The 21,676-nt window shown below is 46.4% G+C and overlaps 1 protein-coding gene and 2 long non-coding RNA genes across 3 annotated transcripts; 2 read left to right on the forward strand and 1 right to left on the reverse strand.

Annotated features, from left to right (window-relative positions):
* Positions 1 to 1,735: 1,735 nt before the first annotated feature.
* SMU1 (SMU1 DNA replication regulator and spliceosomal factor) lies at positions 1,736 to 9,596 on the reverse strand. Its single transcript, XM_064641977.1, has 12 exons — positions 9,369 to 9,596; positions 8,830 to 9,040; positions 8,584 to 8,736; positions 7,843 to 7,953; positions 7,288 to 7,416; positions 6,426 to 6,545; positions 5,957 to 6,073; positions 5,623 to 5,750; positions 5,393 to 5,519; positions 4,001 to 4,168; positions 3,585 to 3,737; positions 1,736 to 2,987 (listed from the first exon to the last, which is right to left on the reverse strand). The coding sequence occupies exons 1-12, from the start codon at positions 9,392 to 9,394 to the stop codon at positions 2,889 to 2,891; spliced, it is 1,542 nt and encodes a 513-aa protein (XP_064498047.1). The 5' UTR covers positions 9,395 to 9,596; the 3' UTR covers positions 1,736 to 2,888.
* Positions 9,597 to 9,611: 15 nt separating this feature from the next.
* Positions 9,612 to 12,926, forward strand: LOC135407161 (uncharacterized). Its single transcript, XR_010426739.1, has 3 exons — positions 9,612 to 9,959; positions 11,226 to 11,359; positions 12,327 to 12,926. It is a non-coding gene; the product is annotated as an uncharacterized LOC135407161 (long non-coding RNA).
* A 5,407-nt stretch (positions 12,927 to 18,333) lies between these two features.
* On the forward strand, positions 18,334 to 19,703 carry LOC135407027 (uncharacterized). Its single transcript, XR_010426649.1, has 2 exons — positions 18,334 to 19,090; positions 19,540 to 19,703. It is a non-coding gene; the product is annotated as an uncharacterized LOC135407027 (long non-coding RNA).
* The last annotated feature ends 1,973 nt before the right edge of the window (positions 19,704 to 21,676 follow it).

The raw sequence follows: 21,676 nt of genomic DNA on the forward strand, positions 1-21,676 counted from the left end.
GAAGACCCCCCTGTGTCTTTGTGATATGACGTGGTGAAACGACCTTGTCTGGGGTTACGAAGCCCACGGAAGACCCCTTTGCCTGTGTCAAGGGGGCCGAGGGAGAGTTTGGATACCTCCCTTGTGAGTGCTGGCAGAAAGCCAGCAATCAGCTGCTGTATGCATGAGATGAGGAGAACCTGCTGCCTTAGAAGATGGTGCTGCTTAAAGACTTGAAGGGATCTATCCTTCTTTCCCTCCTGGACTTTTATTTGGAGGAGAGATCTGATCCATTGTAAATACTATATGTCATGGTAGAGATAGTTGTGGTCGTGTGTATAATGTGATATGGTATTTATTTGTACAGTCATTGTAATTTATTCCCTTTCCCCCACTTGGAGTCTGGTGTGTTTTGTCTGGAAAAACCCATCTCACATTAGGTTGAGATGGGGAAGGGGGCTAGGACTAAGGGATTGGATTTTAGGGCTATCTCAAACCATGACACGGGGTCAGAAATCTAAGGAAGTATTCCATATCATCCCTTTCCGTAACACAACATATAAAAAGGTGCAGATAAGAGTTCACTCTCTTCACTCTTCCAGTGGCTGAAGATGACAGGTCTCTCTGGAGACGGTTTTTGCTTGTATAGGCCAGGGCCTGCTGCTCCGACCTGCCATTATCTCCGTTCCCTTCGGGAGGTGTGGGGAGTTAGTTCTGCTGCCCCGTTCAAGGAAATATTTAATTCGTTTTTATTTATTTGCTAGCTCTCTGTTAACGGTGCATCTTTGGAGGATATTCACCACATGGCACAACCCCCCCCCCCCACCCCGACATTTTGCACTTCTCGATGCATGACAGAACTTGACGTTTCCAAACAAAACAATTCAAGAACGAAGCAAAGCCCATGGGTGGGTGAACAATGGTTTTATTTAATATGAGTCAAAGCACAAGATGTTGCCTTGTTCTAGGCTTACAGAGAGGTAAGTAGCATAACATCTGGGTGGTTGTCCAGAGAGAAAATGTCTTCTTAGATTTAAAAAACTAACATTTACTTTAAAAAAAATCCGTTTTAATTTAAAAAAAAAAAAATCACATTTTCAAGAGTAAGACTACATTTTTGTGTCAACTGTCAGCTATTTTACAAATTACAGCTGTAGCCCAGGAAATAAGTTTTACCACTGTCCTTTCATAAGTATGGTAAATATCACCCTTTTGTCTTGAGTATTTAATGCAATAAACTGAAACTCTTCAAAGAAAAGCATAAGAAAGGCCAGAGTTTCTTACATTTTTAAGCTAGACAATGTATTCCAACCTTTAAACACTAAAATTCTGACAGTTTTATTTGCTGTAACTACTTTTCTCTTAGAGAACAATGTAAGATACAGTTTTCATTGAGGATTAGCAGTTCTGTGTAATCTGAAGACAAAATGAACCACAAGTTAGCTAGTATTAAAAATATTTTGTCAAGATCTTCTGTATCAAAAGCACTAATTGCCAATGGAGCCTTTCAGATGCGTCACTGTCAGATATTTCTGTCTTTTCAGGCAGGAAAAATAATCACTTTTTGCTATCTAAAAAAACCCTCTATTGATGTATTTAAAGAAGTAAAAAAACAACTTGGGAATTAAAACATCACAGCTAAACAGAGAACTAAACACTACAGTGTAATTAGTGCACTGAACAAGCAATGCTATGTGAAAATTCCAGCTGAACTTTTTCTGCATTCCCTGGACCATTATAGACACAGACAAAACACTTGAATTGGAACTAATTTATTTAATCAAAGAGAAATCATCACTGTTTGAAAGATTACTGTGGCAGGAAAGCATTCTACAAGAGATGAGGACAGAACACAGCACAGCAGATTCACAGCTACAAGCGTTTCACTCATCGTTACAGGAGAAACCTCATCTTCTGCATCGTAGAAAAGACATGGTCAGATTCTGGTGCTCACTCACAACAGTGTGCATTAGACAGGATCTCAAATCATAAAATCATTTGCTCCAAACTGAGCATATGAAGAACCTGAAAGTGTCTTTTTATCTGTGGGACCTAAGTATCACTTTGACTAGGTCCACAGGCATATGAAATTGAAAAAAAGAAAATCTTACAAATAATTATTAAAAGCATTATCATAGCACTAGGAACTCAGCCTATGTAAACCAACTTTTGCACATTTTAAAATATTGATCCCCTAAAGCCTGTTTCAGTTACAACTGGTCTGAAGACATTTTGCACTTACAGGAAGAGAGTACTTATAACTTTTAATCTAGAAGTGAAATAAAACAAAAGAAAAAAAAAAACCTGCCAGATCAGGCAGTTTATAGTTTACACTAGGAAATGCTGGCAGATGGGAAAGCATAGTTTCATTCTGAGGAAGCTGTGTGACACTACTTTCCAATATAATTGGAAAAATTATAGTGAAAATTGAACACAGCAAAACCCAATGAACTAGAAATGGCCTTGCCTTCAAGCTGAAGTGTGGCCTCATGTGCATTCCAGAAAAACTATGCTTGTTTCAGCAGTGTGAAAGAAACAGCTTTCCCACTCCACATTTCACTCAAATTAAAAAAAAAACCAAAACAAACCACAATACATTTTGCTGTATTTTAGGAAGTCAGCAACCACTCATAAGTGTGCCTACTTCCTGGCTCATTCAACTTTTACAAACATTGTAGGAAGAGTACAGACTTCAGGAGACACAAAAGCACTCTCACCAAAGTCACTTTTACTACTCTGATAAAAATAAGTATATGAAATTAAGCAATGGTGTATTTAAGCATTTCTCTGGAAACCCTAACTAAAAATTGAGCAAGTATCATACTCTGCACATTTAGATCTTGTTAAAGCACAAACACCAATAACCCGCGACTAAACAGGCACGCTTCAGAGCTGGCTGTGACATCCATCTATGGCTTCCAGAGCTTGAGGAGGCCATCTTCACTGTAAGTGGCAATCAGGTTCTGGTGGGGGTGATGAGCAATGCCAATGACATCCTTTTCATGAACCTAGAGAATAAGCAGAAAGATGCGTCAAAAGAGTCTTCCTTTAGCAGATTCGAGGCAAATATTGTCTTCAAACAAGAACTAGAGGAAAGCTGGACTGAGTTTTAACATACCCCCCAACAGCAAATTCCAGTCACAACAATTTTTGTGACATGGCAGTTACTTTTTGCTGGGCAAGGGAAGGTTCAGTGAAAGCTTACATCCACAGAAATCCACAAAATTTAAGTGTTCCTTGTCAAATTCAGACATTCAATCTGGTATTCCTTTTTAGTTCAATCCAAGCCAAATTTAAGCCTGACAGCTTTATATCTGACAGCCTGGTCAGATCCTCCCCCAGCTGGAGCCCAGGACAAGACATGCTCTCATTCAAATAGGTTTGACCCAATTCACTCCTGGCTTGGTGGGTAAATACTTTTCTAACTTTTACAATCAAACGGTTCTACAAAACCAAACACATTCTACAGCCAAATGTTCTGCAATATGTTTGTTACCAACTGCGGCTGTTTCCTTGGTCTGAGACTACTCTTTATGGAAGTCATGGTGAATAGTTACATCCTCCTTGTGTTTAAATTCTGCAAAAGTTCAAAGCTAAAAACTTACCGTCAGAGTTCTCTCCAGCTTGCCGGTCACTGTGCTGAAGCAGTAAAGCACAAAATCTTCACCAACACAGTAGATCCATTCACCGCGAGGTGAAAGTGCACAGCAGACGAAGTCACCACCTTCTCTCTTACCAGAGCTAAAGCTTCTTACAATCTGTAAAGAAATAATTGCCAGGATTAAACAGCAGCACCATTACTCTATTCAGGGCAAATAAATATTTAAGCAGTACTAGGTCTGCTTAGAACACAAGATCTCTCCACAGCTAAAAGTGCTTTCTGCATTCTGAGTACAGAATAGTTTGTCCAGAAAGCAAACCAGAGAAATCAGGCTTAACCCAACACTAGGCTATTAACCAGGGTTTTCTACATTCTAGAAATGACAGGGAAACTTTAAAGGATGCCAGTAAGATCACATACTTGTCCTTGCATATTCATGATGACAACTGTATTCGATCTGTTGCAAACAACGAAGTGTTCTGGGTTTTTAGGCAGCAGAATGACACCGTTCACAGTAATGTCTGTCCCAGCAGTGCTGCCAAGAGACTTGAAGGTGTTTGAGCACTCTGTTGTCTTCACATTCCAAACCTAGTTTTAAAAACAAACATAAAACCAATTAGCTTTAAAAAATTAAAACAAGAATGAGCTGATACAGAATTCAGAATTTTTAAGGCTCCTGGAGGGAAATATGAATTCCAAAAGTTATAGTTTAATGCAGAATTTGAGAAAGTTATCATATCTATTATGAAGTGTGAACACTATGACTAACTTCACTACAACTGAACTGTAGGTGAATTTCCATTACCCAAATTCTACCTGGCTCCCTTACTTTAAGCATATTCCTTAAGGGGTGAGTCCAGACATCCTTTCTGCATTTAGCTGGTATCTGTGAATATATGTGTAACCTCTGCACATGCAATCTGCATTACACAAGACTGACATGAAAACTGCAGACAAAGCAAAGCAAAGCCTCACTGCTATTACTATCCCAGCTATCCCAGCTTACAGCTGCCTCAGGCTCAACACCAGCTGTTTAGAAACAGGAAACGGAACTACCTGTTTAATATTTAAAATGTCCTTCATCATCTGTGAAATATTTTTGCTCTTTACCTACTAGCACAATCAAAAGAAACCACCTTCTTACACTATTCCCATGACTGGGGCAGTCAAGCAAAGGGTGCCAGTCTGAAGTAACATTCCATTTGATACGAGCAAATCTATCACAGTTTCCCGGGCACATCTATGAACAGGATCTGTTTGCCCACCCTCAGTGCACTACATCGATGCTCTACTTAATAAATATAGAAACAACTACATTAACCAAATAAGTGAGTAATACCCTCTATGCAGTAATGCTTTACTGCTCTAACTACTACACACTGTGCAGTTTCACTCTTTCCTTAGACTAAAAGCCAGACCTGTCATCAGCTTCATTGATGTCAAATTACCCAGCTTACACAGCAAAGGGCTCCTAAGCAACAAGAAACAAACAGGTGACCAACACAGTAAGAAAATACAACTATTCCAGAGAAGGGAATCCCCAGGTCCTAGGACAAGAGGTGTCACAGTCAACTCTATGTCTAGAATAAAGCAGAACAGGCAGGTAAGTCCTGCACTTTTGTCCCCCTTTCACAAATGCAGCAGAGACGGGCTCTGCAACAGAATGTAAGCACAGCATGAGATGCCATCAGTTCTCACACAAATCTAGAGTGAAGGTCACAAGCAGACTCACTCTGCAGCAACTATAACAAATCAGCTAGAAGAAAGCAAGAGTCTGAATGTGTTATTCACAAAGGGTAAATGCTACCTTACCTTCACTGTGCCGTCAGAGGAGGCGCTGATAATGTAGTGGCCATCCTGGGTAAAAGTAGCTTCATTGACAAAGGAGGAATGACCACGGAATTCCTTTAAAGTTTTCCCAGATTTTAAACCATGAATCCTGTCAGAAAACACAGGTGCAAACCAGTGAGTAAATTCCACTCAGTAACAATTCTGTTTTCATTTCTCCCCCACTGTAGCTCACACTTTCTCAGTTTATTTACCTGATTGTCTGATCAAAAGAAGCACTAAGAATCTGGCTGCTGTCTTTAGAGAAACTGAGGCATGTAACACCTTTACTGTGTGCTCGTTCAAATCTTCTCAGGCACTGACCACTTTGGATTTTCCACACCTGAAGAGGAAAAGAGAAAATGAAATAAAAGTGGTTACTCTGCTATGAGGTCACAGAAGCTTAAACACCAAAGCCAATACACATATCTGTTTCTGAGCCATGCTAAACTTCATTTATTTTTATATGGGATGGCAACGTTCCTGCAATTGCAAAGTAATCTTTTTGGTCACCGTCTCTCCCAATATACAGTACAAAAAGATTTGTACCTTGATCTTTCCATCCTGTGCTCCAGTTGCTAGCATTTCTGTATCTCTGCTGAAGCACATGCACAGCACTGCATCATCCATCATCATAAAGTTATCTTGTGCCTGGTACTTCAGATCCTAAACAAAAGCAGAAGATATCTATTTTAAGGCAAAGTACAAAAGTACAGCAGTTTTAACTTACAGTTACGTTTTATAATCTATAGTCAAACAGACTTCACAGCTTTGTAATGCAGGATTCAAAGGCAACAACAATGATGCAGAGAAGTAAAAAAATTTATCACAGAGGGAAATCTGTGACAGACCAAACAGTTAAACCCATGTAAATGTTCCAGACTGATATGCGAATCGCCTAAGCAGACAACCTTCTCAGGTTCAAATTCCCTGACAAATGAAAATAAACAAAATCTCAAAGAATAAATTCAGGTGCTCTGACAAATGAACCATTCGTGTGAAATAAGGAGTAACTTACCTTCCTAATCTTCCCAGTAGTGAAGTTCCACACTTCAATGAAGCCATCAACAGAGCCAGTAACCAGGTACTGTCCATCTGGAGAAAACCGAGCACACTCCACGTGCGACTTCTGCCCAAACTGTTTTATAGAAGAATATAAGCAAAACTTGATAAGCAACTTAAAAGGAACAACTCATTAAAACAAAACTGTAGTCTCATTTTGATGGTAAAAATGCGGTATTTTGTACAGGTATGCACTCACAAATTTAATGCTGCTTAGTACAAGTTGCTTCACTTCGAGTGATGTTTCTTCGGTGTAATTTTTACAGGGAATGTTTGATATTTTTTTAAATCCAATTTTTAAATTTCCAAGTTTTTAAATAGAACTGACCATGACAACTGAATATAGAAAAAAAAGTCTTCACTAATCAAACTAAAAATACAAGATCAGCACTGGTAAACAAAACAAGTTCTAATAAAGCTTTTACTGAACACCACAAATTCATTTCACAAGTTCTGACTCGTGGCTTCTAAAAAACATTTTAAGATACAAGTATTTCCTTGCACAGACAAAAAAGGAGACTATGCAAACTTCTGGAAACTGATTGATTCTGAACTGTGAAGCCAAAGAAACAGCACATTTATCTTAACCACAAATACCATAAGCATTCAATCCTGTTAAAAGACCTTATCTCAGACTCTCATGAAGAAAAGTCTCCCGATGAGATAAAGCATGGAGTAGAAAGGGGGAGGGGAAAAGGAGGGGGGAGATGACTTACAACAAAAAGAATAAAAGAATTCAGAAGATTTACCCTTATCTCCCAACATAAAGCACAGGAAGGAACAAGCAGCAGTAACATACATAAAAGCAAATACATCACCTTAATATGCCTGCTCAGCTGTGTGGGGAACTTTTCTTCTTCTACATCTTTCACAGCTGCTTTGCCTCTGAACAAGTCAATTGTCATACCAGGAGGAAGCAGGCCCTGATGCTGCTGCCATTTCAGTGCCTTTAAAGGAGTTGAAAGACATCAGCATTAGGTATCAGTTAACACAGGCATACCATATATGAAATACTGTCTGCACACGGTATCAACAAAAACATTCTGAGAACCAAAAATGGGCTGAAAGCACAACAGGAACAATGTGTGTTATAGAATGTTATTTTCAAAGTGCATTCTATGTGCTGAATATTTATTCTGTTGGAAGAAATCTACTGTTGGAGTGATGACTTTTCCTACAACAGCTAAATCCTTGTGACATGGAAAAAAATTAATTTTTAACTATTTACCACATTTAAATTTACTACATGTAAATGCGTAACATCTGAGCCTTACTTTTACAGAGCTGGAAACTCAACTACACCATAGCTAGTTTTCTGCAGCAGAGATCTAAGGAAGCTGACACAGCTACTGAAATACTTTTCCAAGACTTACCTGCCCCAACAGTGCCATGAGACGGGATGGAGGTACCACACTGACTTCTCCAGCCAAAGCTTGTGCAATAGCAGCTCTCCGCTTCTCTTTGCTGCTCCCATCTGGGTATGCCTAGAGAGAAGTTATTTTTATGAGGTGATTATTCCAAAGCATAATTATTTTTTTCCGCAAAAACCTCTGTTGCTCTGAATCAAAGCCCCTTCCATATCAATTTTCTACTAGACCTCCAAAACTCTCTTCTCTTTAATACCCACCCTTGAAACACTTGGGCTATGGAATCATAGAATTCTCAGGGTTGGAAACGACCTCCAGGATCAATCCACTAACCCAGTTAGCCAATAACCTAACAGGCCTTCACCAAAAATGTCAGACTGACATCATCAGACTGAAATAACCAGTAAGAAATAATGCCTTGCTACTATACAGTAGTATTTTTGTTGGCACAAGGTGCCTTTTTTTCTGCTGTCCTACACAAAATAGAAAAAGCAAAGTAAAGATGTCATCCTGTGGCAGGACACATGTATACACCCCTGAACTCCCACTGCTCTGGTGCTGTCTCATAATCAAGTGCCAAGCACCATTTCCTTAACACTTCATAAAACATATAAAATTTTCAAACTGGGAAACTGCAGGTTCTCACTTCCAGAGATAAGGAAAAGAGACTCCCTGAGCCATCAGCGACTTGGGCTGATGCTGGGGGTCATGCAGGAGAGCAGAAGTCTCTAAGAGAGCACAACATACCTCACGAGGATCAAAGTAGGACCTAGCCAGAAGGTTTTCCAGGTGGATGTAGCGCTCAGGCTGGGTTTGTTTCAGCATGATCATGGGATCTGTCTGCCTCAGCAGGGACCTGGCAGCCCCCAGTTCCCGGAGCTCGATCAGCTCCAGTACAACCTGCACCAAGAGACAGGTCTGCATTAGCATGGAGAACACCACAGAGACTCCCATGCAGACTGAAGAGCCTGTACGAGCCCCGTGCTCACTCACCTGCTCGTAGAGGTCAATAAGGGTCTTGTCAGGCAGCTTCAGCGACTGTATGGCCTGCAGCACCGTGTCCCAGTGCCCGCTGTTGATGTCCGCCACGAAGCTCTCGATACTGTCCACGGTGTTGAGGGACACCGTGGTCTCCTCCTGCAGGGTGGCGAGCGCCCGGTGGAGGCTGTTCTCCTTCAGGTACTGCATGATGAGCCGGATCACGCTGTGGGGAACGGCACAGCGAGCGCTCAGACGGGGCATGGCGCACACGGGGCCGCCGAGGCCGCGGCCGCCAACCCCCCTTGCGCCCCGCGCCACCGCCCCCCCCTCCCCGCGCCGCTGCTCCTTCCTCCCCTCCTCGCCGCCACGGATCACGCTGTGGGGAACTGCACAGCGAGCGCTCAGACCGGGCATGGCGCACACGTGGCCGCCGAGGCCGTGGCCGCGGCCGCCAACCCCCCTTGCGCCCCGCGCCACCGCCCCCCCCTCCCCGCGCCGCCGCCCCCCCCTGCCCGCACCGCTGCCCCCCCCCTCTTCGCCGCCACACGTACTCGGAGGACTCGATTTCAATCGACATCTTGAGCCGCTGCTGCCGCTGCTGCCGCTGCTGCCGCTACCGCTAACGCCGATACTGTCGTTACCGCCGCCGCCGCTGCTACTACTACTACTACTGCTACTACTGCTGCTGCTGCTGCTGCTGCTGCTGCTGCTGCTGCTGCTGCCGCCGCCGCCGCCGCGCAAGGCCTTCTGCCAGCACTTCCGCCAGACGTCCTAACGTCACTTCTGCCAGGCGTCCTAACGTCACTTCCGCCAGACCTTCCACTTCAGCCCCGCGGGGGCCGCCACGTCACGCCCGACGCCGATGACATCACTTGGCGGGGCGGGGCCCGCGCGCGGACAGCCCCCTAGCTGTGGCGCGGCTCTGGCGCCCCCTGGCGGCCACGTGGCGGCACGGCGGCGGGGTTCCCGGCGCGGCCGTCGGGGCCGGGACACGGTCCGGGAACGCGGGCGGTGCGGCTCCATCCACTGAGCTGCAGCACAGCGCCAGCCGGCTGAACATCAGCCAGCAGCGTGCCCAGATGGGCCAGAAGGCCAGTGGCATCCTGGCCTGTACCAGGAATACTGTGGCCGCCGGGGCCAGGGCAAGGATTGCCCCCTGTTCTTGGCCCCCGTGAGGCCGCACCTCGAGTTCTGTGTCCAGGTCTGGGCCCCTCCGTTCAGGAGGGACTTTGGGGTGCTGGAGCAGGTCCAGAGAAGGACAACAGAGCTGGGGAAGGGTCTGGAGCACAAATCCTATGGGGAGCAGCTGAGGCAGGTGGGAGAAAATGTTGCTCAGGGGTGACCTTACTGTTCTCTAGAACTACCTGGAAGGAGGTTAAAGCCAGGTGAGGGTCAGTCTCTTCTCCCAGGTAACTAGTGACATGATGAGAGGACAGAGCCCCAGGCTGCATCAGGGGAGGTTTAGTTTGGACATCAGGAGGAATTTCACAGAAAAGGTGATCAGATATTGGGATGGACTGCCCAGGGAGGTGGTGGAGTCACCGTCCTTGGAGGTGTTTAAGGAAAGACTGGACATGGCACTTAGTGCCGTGGTCTAGTGGACATGGTGGTGTTCAGTCACAGGTTGGACTCAAGAGATCTGAGAGGTCTTTTCCAGTCTAATTGATTCTGTGATTGCACCCTCTGTCTTTCGTTCATTGGGATCTCAGAGGATTCCCTGTGGTGACACAGACATGTCGGGCTGCAGGTCATGCATCCTGGCATGGACATGGAACAGTTCCTTGTCCTCCTGCTGCTTTGCACATGCAGGTTTGCAGGTGCAAGTCAGGGGTATTACTTGCAGCTTGCAAGTCTTAATAAGCCATTGTGAGCTTTGCATTTCAAGAGTGTGGTCATGTATGAAAGAATGACAGTACACAAAGTAATATCTCACGAGTAAGGAAATTAATAGCATGACTTACTTCCTTTATTTATGGACTAAGAATTAGAAAAATAACTGCTCTACCAGGCAGAGCCCTCCAGTGGCACGGGGAGGGGCATGAGAAGACAACTGTCCTTTAAACACACACAGGGTGGCTGTGGCAGTCCATCGTGCTGCTGGACTCCGACTGAGGCCAGAAGTCTTGAAGCCCTGGTTAATGCTACAGGATGGATAAAACTGACTGTGTCTTTCCTGGCTGCATGTAAGATGCCTGTCTGCATGTTAGGTGGCCTTGTCAGGAAAGGAGCTCCTCGCTCCCTGGGCAGCACTGAGGATCTTGCTGCTCGCGTTTCCCTGGCATGGCACACTTGTCACCTGCTCCCAGAAAATGCCCCGATACCAGTGCTAGACTGCCAGGGCGTGGGGGTGTGAAATCCACAGTACTCGTCCCCTCTTGGATGGGCTTGTTTCTTGCTGTTTTTTTTAGGCGTGTACATTTTGCTGGATGAGCCATGGAAAATAGAGCCGTGTGTGAGAAACTGCCAAGGAAAGCTGTTCTTCACTGTCTCTGTCCCCAGAGCACTTAAGAAAGTAATCCAATAGCATGAAGCTGAAAAAATAGTGAGTGAGGCACACGGCTAACATTTTGTATGCTGTTGTTTCCTCTGCGTGATCCCAACTAGTTTGTTTAACTGCTCGTACAGAGGTGCAGGGATTACTGCAGGAAAGTATTGGTTAAATTATTCCAGGCAAATTTGTTTTCAATGACAGGTGTATTTATGTGGGCTGAAGGTTGTTCTGAAAACAAGTCTGATCCAGACTGTAACAAAGCAAAGCCATAAAATCCAAAGATGGCAGCTATTTTTGTGCTGGCAGCACACAGGAATCTGGCTCAATTCCTCAGTAAATTCAGCTGGTGCTCTCTTGCCTGCCCTCCCTGCAGTGTTACTGGCCTCTAGCAGAAAAAACCAAACAGTCAGGCTACCTGGTCCTGAACCATCCCAGTCCTCAGGATGGTATTTTTCTGAGAGGTAAGGATGCTAACAGACTGGATGGATGTTGATTTATATACCCTCTCTGGCCTTCCTTCTCAAAGAGATGCAGAGAGGGAGGTGGAGACTCCAGGTAAATCTTCCTGTGCTTTCCATGAACTCAATCCAAGTGCTGTGCAAGCACATGAGAAGCAGACTTCAACTTTGTGGCTAGACACAGTTACGGCCAATCTAATCTGGTGCTGGCAGCAGTCCAGTGTCTGGAGACTGGAGACCTCCAGAGATCCTTCTAGCCAACACTCACAGGATGCCAGCTCTAGCAGAGCATTACATAAGGGAAGGAAAGGTTTCCATTTTATATTTTGGCTCCACTGGGAAATGGATGCAAAGACAGATAAACAATCTTGCTGCAGTTAGGCAGCACAGGTATCTGCAGTACACTGGAGCTGAATCTAAGCCTCATCAGTCACAGACCCACTCTTTAAACGGAAGCTGAGCAAGTGCCTTGGAATCAAAACTTTTTATTTTTAAGGGAATAAGTTTACCTTTTTTCCTGGCAAAAAATCTAATGAAATATTTAATAAAATATTTTTCAGATTCGTGTGAGAGCAGCTTGAGCACCAAGCCAGGAGTGAGCCGTGCCTTATGTTGACCAGGTCACCAATCTGCAGTGGCTGGGGAGCAGGATCCATGGAGTGAAGAATCACAGCCCACCCCACATCCATGAGGACATCACCACGTTCCCTGCCAGACAACCATCTGCCTTCATGTGCCACTGTCAGCTGCCTCACAAGACAGCCTGTCCAGTCCTATGTTCCAGAGCTGTGCTATGGCACCAGGAGGCCACATAACCTTACAGTGACAATGACGCCCTTTCCCTGCTCTTGGAATTACTCTAGTGACCTGCATTGGGAGTTTTGCTTTTCTCAGCTTTCAGACCACAAGGCCGGAAACAAATCCTTCCATCAAAGTGCATTTACTGTAGTCTCAAAATAAGATGCACGCCTCTGAGGCCGGCCTCTTGAGAGATGCTGTGCAAGGGAAACAGCCTGTGTGGTTTCTGTTTCTCTGTTCTTGAGAATACTTTTCGTGGGCCCCCCTAAAAAAAGAAATTAATAAAAAAACCACCCCAAGAGCAGTGTCTTGCAGAGACACTGTGATTTGAAATCGGGGTGTGGTTCCAGAGAGTTGTTAAACCTGCGCAAAACCGACTTTGTTTGTCATTTCGGGTGAGGCAGACCACATGCTGGGCCATGTGAGGAGACACATAAAGGGACATAACTATCCCTTTTTCTGGGTATCCGTCTGGGAAGGATGTGGAGAAGCTGGAGGGGGGACTAGCAAACAACTGCAAGGCAGGAAAGAGCATGGGGCACGTGGCCTGCAGGCCGAGCTGGCAGGAGCTTGGCAGCTTGCTTGGAGGAGGTGAGGCAGGAGGGGCTTTAACATCAGCCTAAAACTGCTGAAGGGCAATTCCAAATGGCTGAAGGCTCTTTGATAGCCTCGGCTGAAGCAATGAGGGGCAGCAGCCACACAGCTGTGGGGGATGTTAGTGGGCTGCGGTCACTATCAGCCCTGGGACAACGCACCAGGGAGGTGGACTGATCCCTCTCCTGGAGAAGCGGGTTTAGCTGTGGCCACAGAAAGCTTGTGGGGGCTGGGAGGGCCTTGTCAGAAGTGGGACTTGGGTGGAGACCCCACCCCCACTCTTGCAAGAGCTCTGATGCTGCTGGGGCTCCGCAAACTGTGGACCACACTCTGGCTTTATTTGACCCTCAGCAGCACAGCAGGGAGGACGGGCAATTTAGGCCAGTCTCAGAAAGATACCCAATGAAATGTATCTTGGACTAATTAGGCTTTAGGGCTCAGGAACTCGGTTTCAGTTGCCTGGCCTCTGTTTTGACCCCTCTTTTCTTTGAAGTTCATAGAGAAGAAGAGAAAGGAAATGAGAGGAGAGGCCCTGCTTTTCCTGCAAAATGCCTCATTCCTTATAAAATCGTTTGGCAGAAATCTCTTTCAGCTGGACAAGCCGAAAACTTTAATACATGCCTGCAGTCATTTTCCACCCTTGTCTCATTCCCCTGGCTGCTCGGTCACTGCTCTGCATCAGTAAAGCTGCAGACGTACAAACACAAATACTTCTCAAAAGGTAGCAGAGAAGATCACCAAGAGCACGTTAGAGGGCTCTGAGTTGCAGCAGCTGTGTTATTTCCTGGGCCAGCTTTCGGAAGTGCACAGCACCATGCAGTACAGTGGTGCCAGCTCCAGCGCAGCTCTGTGTTTTCAGACCTTCTTTCCAGGCCAGCCTGCAGGGACACACACCTTCCAGCCATTGCCAGGCCATGAAAAAAACCACACCAAAAGTCCTCGCTGCCATATTAATGCTGCATGAGGAGGAAAGCAGCCCAGGCATGGTGAGGGAGAGGCATGTAGTGTCTCAGGTCTGTCCTGGACACTAGGGATGTTTTAGAGCAGAGGGAAGCCAAAAACCTCCAAAGGAAGGCAGACGTATTCCCTCTCTCCCACTGTAACACAGAATTGCCAGGAAGTCTTGGTAAGAAGGCATCCCTGTAGGTCTCCAGTCCAACCCCCTAGTCCAAAGCTAGATCAGATTGTGTTGGGCCATGTCGAATTCTGCATACTTCCAAGGACAGAGATCTGTTCTCTGAGTTGCACCACCCTCAGTGCAGGAATTTTTTCATGCCCAGCTGGAATGTCCTGTCTTACAGCATGTATCTATTGCCCCATGTCTTGTCCTTGTCTGCCTCTGAGAAGAGTCTGGCTCTGTTTTTTCCATGACCACAATTCGGGAAGTGGGTGACCCCTGCGAGAACTCTCCAGTTGTCACTTCTCCGTGCTGGAGAAGCCCAGTTCCTTCAATGTCTCTTCATATGCCCTGTGCCATATGAAGGTGGTCACTACTGGACTCTCTTCAGTTTGTCCGTGTCTTCCTTGTACTGGAGAGGCCTAAACTGGATGCAGTATGGAGATGAGTCTTCAGCAGCACTAAGTGGTGAGAAAGAATCATCTCTCCTGTGCTTAGCTTCACAAGGTTGCTTCTGGCCCATTCCTCCAGCCTGTTGAAATCACAGGAGATGACAGGCCTTTCTCCTGAAACACAGTGACCATTCCCAGTTGATATTAGCTATGGGCTTTTTCTTATCTCTCCTTGGGATCTCTCCTCCTATGTAATCCTCCAGACATATGTGCAGTGGGTTCAGAAGGGTCCTGAGAACTGACGGGGATTTCCTCCTCTCTTGGCTGGGGATCTAAGGTGAGCTGTAGGAACTACTATTTCCCTGGAAGGTGGCCTTGCAGCAAAAGGTGACTTGCACAGAGTGTAGTAAGAGCTGGAGTCATTCTTACTTCTGCTTTTGAGAGGTGAAAGGATGGCCCAAGTGTGGTCAGATATTTCCTACACCTACATTCAGTGGCCACCTGCAGTCCTTAGGCTGGAGGTTTCATATCCTGTTTCAGACCAAGCCTACCCCACAGCTGTGGGGAGGGCTGAGCTCTGTTTTGAGTCAACAGCTGGTGATAGGGAGTCTCCAGCTTCCCTGGTGCTCCTCACATGTGCCTGCATGGTGGTCTGCAGCAGCATGTAAAGGGCCCATGATCAGACTGCCCACCAGCTTCATCTCAGCCCTCTGACTTCTGGCTTTGGCACCTTGGGAACTCCAGCAAGTGCCTGCCATCTGCAAGCTGCGCTGAATCTCCCCCATGCTCCTCCCTGCAAACAGCAGGAAACCAACCTACACAATGTGGTGCTAGCATCCCCAGCTAGCCTCAGGTCAGCTTCTCCTCCCAGCCTGGGGAAAATGCCAGTGCTTCTGATCTGCACGGTTTTTGAAATCCTGAAACAACTTGTGACACGAGTACAGCCAGGCATTCACTTGGGTGCATACAGAGCAGAGGAGGCCTCCTGAAAGCAAAATGTGGCATGGTGTACTTTGGCTGTATCATCTTAGAGGGGGAGACCACATTACAGATTTATTTCCGAAGCTGGACCTTCCAACCCATTGGAGTAATTTTAACATGTGGCTTATGTCAAAACCCCTTCAAAGTTAGAAGTGAAATTAAAAATTAGGCTGAAAGAGCTGTTAATCACAGGCAAAAATTGATTCAAGACATTTATCTTTTGTTTTTAAGGACTGCAAGGGAGAACTGTGAAAAGAGTAATTTCTGTGTAACTGGAGACTAATTATGAGTAACAACACTCCCTGTTGATGTCAGATAGAATTGAGTATATTTAACTTGCAGGCTGTGTTATACTTCCAAGTCATAATCTTGGGCAGGGCTCTTGGATGCATTAAAAGTGAGGCAAGATGCAGCAACATGAGTGGTAGAAGTAAGAAGGTGACAGGGAATGGTGTTTGTGGCTTGGCAGGCAGCCACCTTTCTTCAGGGTTAGCCCCAGTCTCAGTCCAGGCCTTTGGATCACCAACACCAGCAAGACACTCAGTCTTCTCTTCCAGGAGCAGTGGCCTCGCTGCTCTGTGACTGGTGTGAAGTGCCTTTGCCCGTGTGTGAGGCTTGGCTCTGGACAAAAACAAGCAGTCTGACAGCACAGCAAAGCTGAGTCTGTGCCGGGGTTCCAGACTTGCAGGGCTGGGGTTCCATACCATACATTTCAGGCACCAGCTGCAGGAGCAAGAGCTCTCCCTTCCCCCTGTTCCTCCCTGATACTCCAAACAAAAGCAGTGTCAGTGCCTCAAAATGTGTGAGTTGCCTCTCCTTCATTTGGCCATGTCTCTGCCTCTGGGTGTTTCCTGAGGGGTGCAGTGCAGGCGAGCAGCTGCTGTCCCTTAGAACAAACAGTGTCCAGCTGGAAAATGGTGCTTTCTCCCAGGTTGAGTGAGTGCAGAACAATCACAACTCCTCTCACCCATCTGTGTGGGAGCTTGGCCAGGGGGAAAACTCACCAGGCTTTTTTCCCAGACTGCAAGAGAGGGATGGGCTGACAGAAGGGACAGCCACCAGGACAGAGAGACTCCAGCAGCCTGTACGGCTGCTGGGCAGTGGAGGCAGAGCTGGTATCCTCTTGCTGCTTTGTGTGTAGCCTAACCATAACAAACCCAGAGTGTGGGAGACAAACATAATCCTCCAATTACAAGTGGCTTGTTTGTTTTTTTAAATGATCTACATTTGTAGATCATTTGTAGATGTGCTCTTGCCAGAGGCAGCCAAGATTAAATCAATTCACCTCATCCAGGGTGGCTGGATGAGATCCCTGAGTATTCTGTCCCTGTCACTGAGAAGCACACACACACACCTCTTGCGGGCTGAAGTCAAAGTCTGAGGGTGTTGGAAATGTCTGCTGGAACCCTTCTCTTACAGTTTTTATAGTCAGAACCCCAAGCCGAGTGGAAGAAGCCCAGCTCCTCCTGTCATGAGGAGAAAAGCCAGCTACCTGACATTCAGAAAAAGCAAAGCAGTCTCTGAGTTGTCATCCTCGACGGCAGTATCCCTCTCAGCCAAGGTGTGAATGCCAGCTGGCAGGGTGGGTCAGTTTGCACCTGTGTCTCAGAACAAAGACAAACTTTCCCGGTATTTGCACCTAAGTAAGATTTTCTTTTATCTGTGCAATGTGAAATGCTGTAGGCAGTACTTAGCGATTTGATTTCAGCTGTGTACCACAACCGTGTTTTGTGCTTCGTTGAGTAACTTAGTAAAAGCACCTTCGGCCACTGCTGTTTACTACCAATTTGTCTCACCAGAATAGTTTCAGACCCCCAGCAGTGCTGGTGGTTGTGGTTGAGCCTCTGGGGGTCTCCAGTTCATCCTCTTCCACTCAAACCAGGGATGAGTGATCTGAAGCACCTCAGCTTAGAGGTGGCAGAGGCTGGAGACGGCCGGGGGGTAGTGGAGGTACCCGGGGCAGCTCTCAGTGCACCTCAAGCGGTACAGTGTACACACACCTCCTCATGCTCTCACGTGCACAGAATGGCTGGGGCATGGGGCTGAGCACAGGGTGACATACAGAGTGGCATAGTGACCAGGGCTTTGGAGCTGGGCACCTCTGGAGGTCCCTTCCAACCTAAAGTTTCACAGGATTCAGCTGTAATTGCAGGTTTACTTAGCTTTAGTGCTTGTTCCTCTATACAAGAATTTATTGAGAACAGATTTTCCATAGCTGTAGTACTGTTGTGGTGAGAAGGCTGTACAAAGCCTTCTTTATTTGCCATCCCAGGAGGGCTTTACCAAAAGGGCAGGTTGCCACCCAGTATCAGACCTTTGATCACCTTGGGCCTTTTGGAGTTGTTGGCCAAGTCACAGCACCATGCCAACACAGAGAGGCCATGGAGTTGGCAGAGGATCCAGTAATGGTCCCAGAGACTTGTTACTGGCAAGAAGTAACCTCAAGAAAACTTTGGCTCCTGTTTTATCCTCATTTGGATAAAATTAATTTGAAATACATCACTGGATATTTCTGTATTGCTTTTAATGGAAGTCTTCATTTGCCAGGGAACATAAAAAACCAGAAGTTCAACAGCATGTCTGCAGACAAAAGATTAAGTTCTAGAAAACAGGAATGTTATATGGCTCGCTCTCTCTCTCCACACACATACATATATATATATATATATATGTAGATGTATACTTACATATTCTTTTTCTGGTTTTTTACAGTGCTGGAAATCCTCATTATGAGGGAGAGGCTGACATGGTGAAAGGCAGAGCCTCAGTCCAGAGGGAGATCTCTAAATAGGAAGACTGGAACATCAGGATGTTTACAAAGCCCAGTAAGTAGAAGTGTCAGTGGCACCTGGTGCGCAGGGGTGAGGCAGGGATAACCCTAAGCATTGGTTCAGGCTAAGAAGTGACCGGTGGAGCTGCTTGATATGATTTGGAGGTGACTGTGAACATGAGCTTGAACATGGCCCAAAAATAATTCTCATTGTCCATAATGCAAACTGCTCACTGGGCCATAAAAGAAGGACGGTGGCCAGCCCAGTGGAGGGATGTTGGAGACTGTTGTATAGCTGTGAGTCTGAAAAGCTCTTCAATATGATCCATTATACTATGGAGAAATTGATAATGATGCTGGCAAAGTTCAGGAAAGATCCCTTCACAACCTTCCACAAAACTGCTGAGGTCACAGGTAGTGAGAACAGTGGAAAAACAAGTGTTCCACCAGGGAGACTGAAGTGCACAGGCATGCTGGCAGAAGACAGCAGGCAAGATGTCTTGCTATATGTTAGGCACCAGAGTGAACATGCTTGCTGGCATGGCCTGAATAACTTAGGCCTGAATAACTTACTGCCTGAATGGGGCAGCCATGAGAGCTGTGCCAGCGTGCAGAGTACCAGCAGCACCGTCCCTTCTGCTTCCTCCCAGGGCCATCACTCCCAGCAAGCTGGTAAGGTAGAGATTAGGACGAGTCTTAAAGCACAGCCTGTTCCTTTCTCAGACAAAATGGAAGTTGTTTGGCACTGTCTGATGTCCTTCGGCTTGTTTTGCTGCTGCTGAGGCCTGGGCTCCTTGGCCACACCGTGTTTCCACAGTGTTATTCTTGCCGATACCATCAGTGGTTCCTGCTGGGTGGGTTTGTTACTATCACACCATCTCATGTTAATGGAGTGGGGGTTGCTGAAATGGCTGGAGCACTCTCTGCCCTAAGCTGTTGGTGCAACAGCAGCCCCTGGCATTAAACACAAGCAAAAGTTACTTATTTCCCCAGAGGAGGATCTTTATAGCTCTGCCCTTATTTTGTGCTGTAGTCCCAGCAATACTGTAACTCTGACAGCGGGGGTTAGAAATTTGATTTGTTAAGACATTGCAATGGCATTATGTCTGGTGCTTTTTCAGAGTTTCCTGGATGTTATTGAAACAGGATAATCACTTACTCATGTGCAACCAACAACCACATGGAAGCTGCTTACAAAAGAAGCAGCCTTTTCTTTGCTAACAATGGAACTCCTTACTGTTTTACTTTTCCAACAAAAATTTCGCAAACATAGTAATTAAATTTCCCCCTTTGTTTCAGTTTTTTGTTTATTCCAATTTGCAAGCAAGCCCAGTGGGGGGATGGAAGATAGGGGTCTTTGGTATTAGAATAAGAGCTTTGGTCTGAAGTCTTTTCTGTAGGTAATTATTCTTAGTCCAAAAATGCCGGAATGGCAAAGATTTTTCTCGTGCATTCAAATTACCATAGATGGAATACTTTGGAGAAGCTCTAAGAGAAGGATTTCAGTTTAATCAGGTCCAGGCACAAATTTTGGACAGCTAATACAGCAGAGCATCAGCAACATCTGCACTCAGATACAAGAGGAGTCGAGAGCTATCCAGGCATTTTTATGACAGAAAGATTTGCTTATACAAGAACTATCTCTCCTTTTCTTCTCCTCAGTTTTCCTCTCGTTCTCCCAATTGCAAATCAGTAACTTTTATTATCACCAGGCCTGAAAAACATTTCTATGCTTAAATGTGAACACAGATGGGTGTTTAGTTTTGGGGATATTAGTCAACCAGGAATGCATAATCAACATGCGTAATGAATTACACTCAGCACCTCCAACTGCTCGGCCATCCCTGGGAACCTAGATTTAGACTGCGATAGGATTCCTGGGATTGAGAGACCTAAATAGGAGCAGACCAGGGAGGAGTCAGCTTCTGGTGGGGAATGAAGCTCTTGTGGGTTGGGACAGAGTGTTTTGCAGGTGGGCACAGCTGGAACTTAGGAGACATGGTGGGAAGAAATGCTGGTGTGGAGAGACATTCTGTGGTAGCTAAGCAAGTCTGGAGGATGGGTGGAGAGGTGGGCTGGGTCTCTGGCCCCAGGTGGGTCTGGTGCATGAGGTGGACCTGTGGTGGAGTATGTGGGTGGAGAGTGCTGCATGAGGATGGCTCAGCTTGGGCTCCAGCCCTGTAATCAGCTGAGTGGCCTGGCTCTGGAGTTGCTTCAACAGGTCCATGTCCTTTTTATGTTGGGGGTCCCAGACTGGTTGCAGTGTTCCGTGTAGGGTCTCACCAAAGTGGAGCAGAGGGGCAGAGCCACGTCCCTCGACCTGCTGTTCATGCTGCTTTTGATGCAGCCCAGGACACGGTTGGCTTCCTGGGTTGCAAATGTGCTGGGTCATGCAGAGCAGCTTGTCGACCAACAGCCCTGAGTTTTTCTCCTTGGCTTCAGTCATGGCAGTGGGAGGGAGGGAGCTGGGTACTGTGCAAGTTACAGTCCTGAATTTAGAGAAGGGGGATCTCCCACAGAACATGTCCTTCAGAAACTTACATAACCAGCTGGCTCCTATTAGCAGGGAGTCAGAAGAACAAATCGGAAGTGAGATCTGCAGTGCTCTTAACACCTCCCCTGCTCAAAGCAGGCTATCCCCAATATCAGGTCAGGTTGTTCTGAGCCTTATCAATTTGGTTTACGGTATCTCCAAGACCAGAGATCCTACGAGTCCTCTGGTTCTTGGCTGCATCCCTTCCACAGGGAACCAATTTTTCATTGCATCCAAACAGCAGTTCCCCATGCCAGGTCTCTGCCCAAACGATGGTGAAGTAAACCAGTGTATGCATCTTTCCCACACACATCCCCCTCGTTGGGCACACAAGAACAGCAGAGACGTGAGACCACAATGCACTGTGCTCCCATTGGGAAGGGGTCTTTGCATGGAGGAGGCATCTATGTGCTATGGCAAAGGAGCAGGGAAACCCAGTACTAGAGCCTGTGGTGGGGCTGGAGCTGAAACAAAACAAAGGGCTTCCTGAAGCTCAGACCAGCTCATTTGCCCTCCTGCTGTGCCTGGCCGTGTGGGCCCGGTAGGAGGGATGACCGAAGGGATGGGGCCTTCTCACTGTCTCCTACTGGCAGCAGTGCCAGGGTGAGTCTCTCCTTGCAGTTTCAGCTGCTGCCAGTGGGTTGGAGCTGTGCCTCCCAGGCAGGGGAGGCCCACTGCTGGCTTTTACCCGGGCTCTCAGGGGTTGGTTTGCAGAAGGGAGTATG

Source organism: Pseudopipra pipra, chromosome Z, assembly GCF_036250125.1.
Source record: "Pseudopipra pipra isolate bDixPip1 chromosome Z, bDixPip1.hap1, whole genome shotgun sequence".
Taxonomy (NCBI): domain Eukaryota; kingdom Metazoa; phylum Chordata; class Aves; order Passeriformes; family Pipridae; genus Pseudopipra; species Pseudopipra pipra.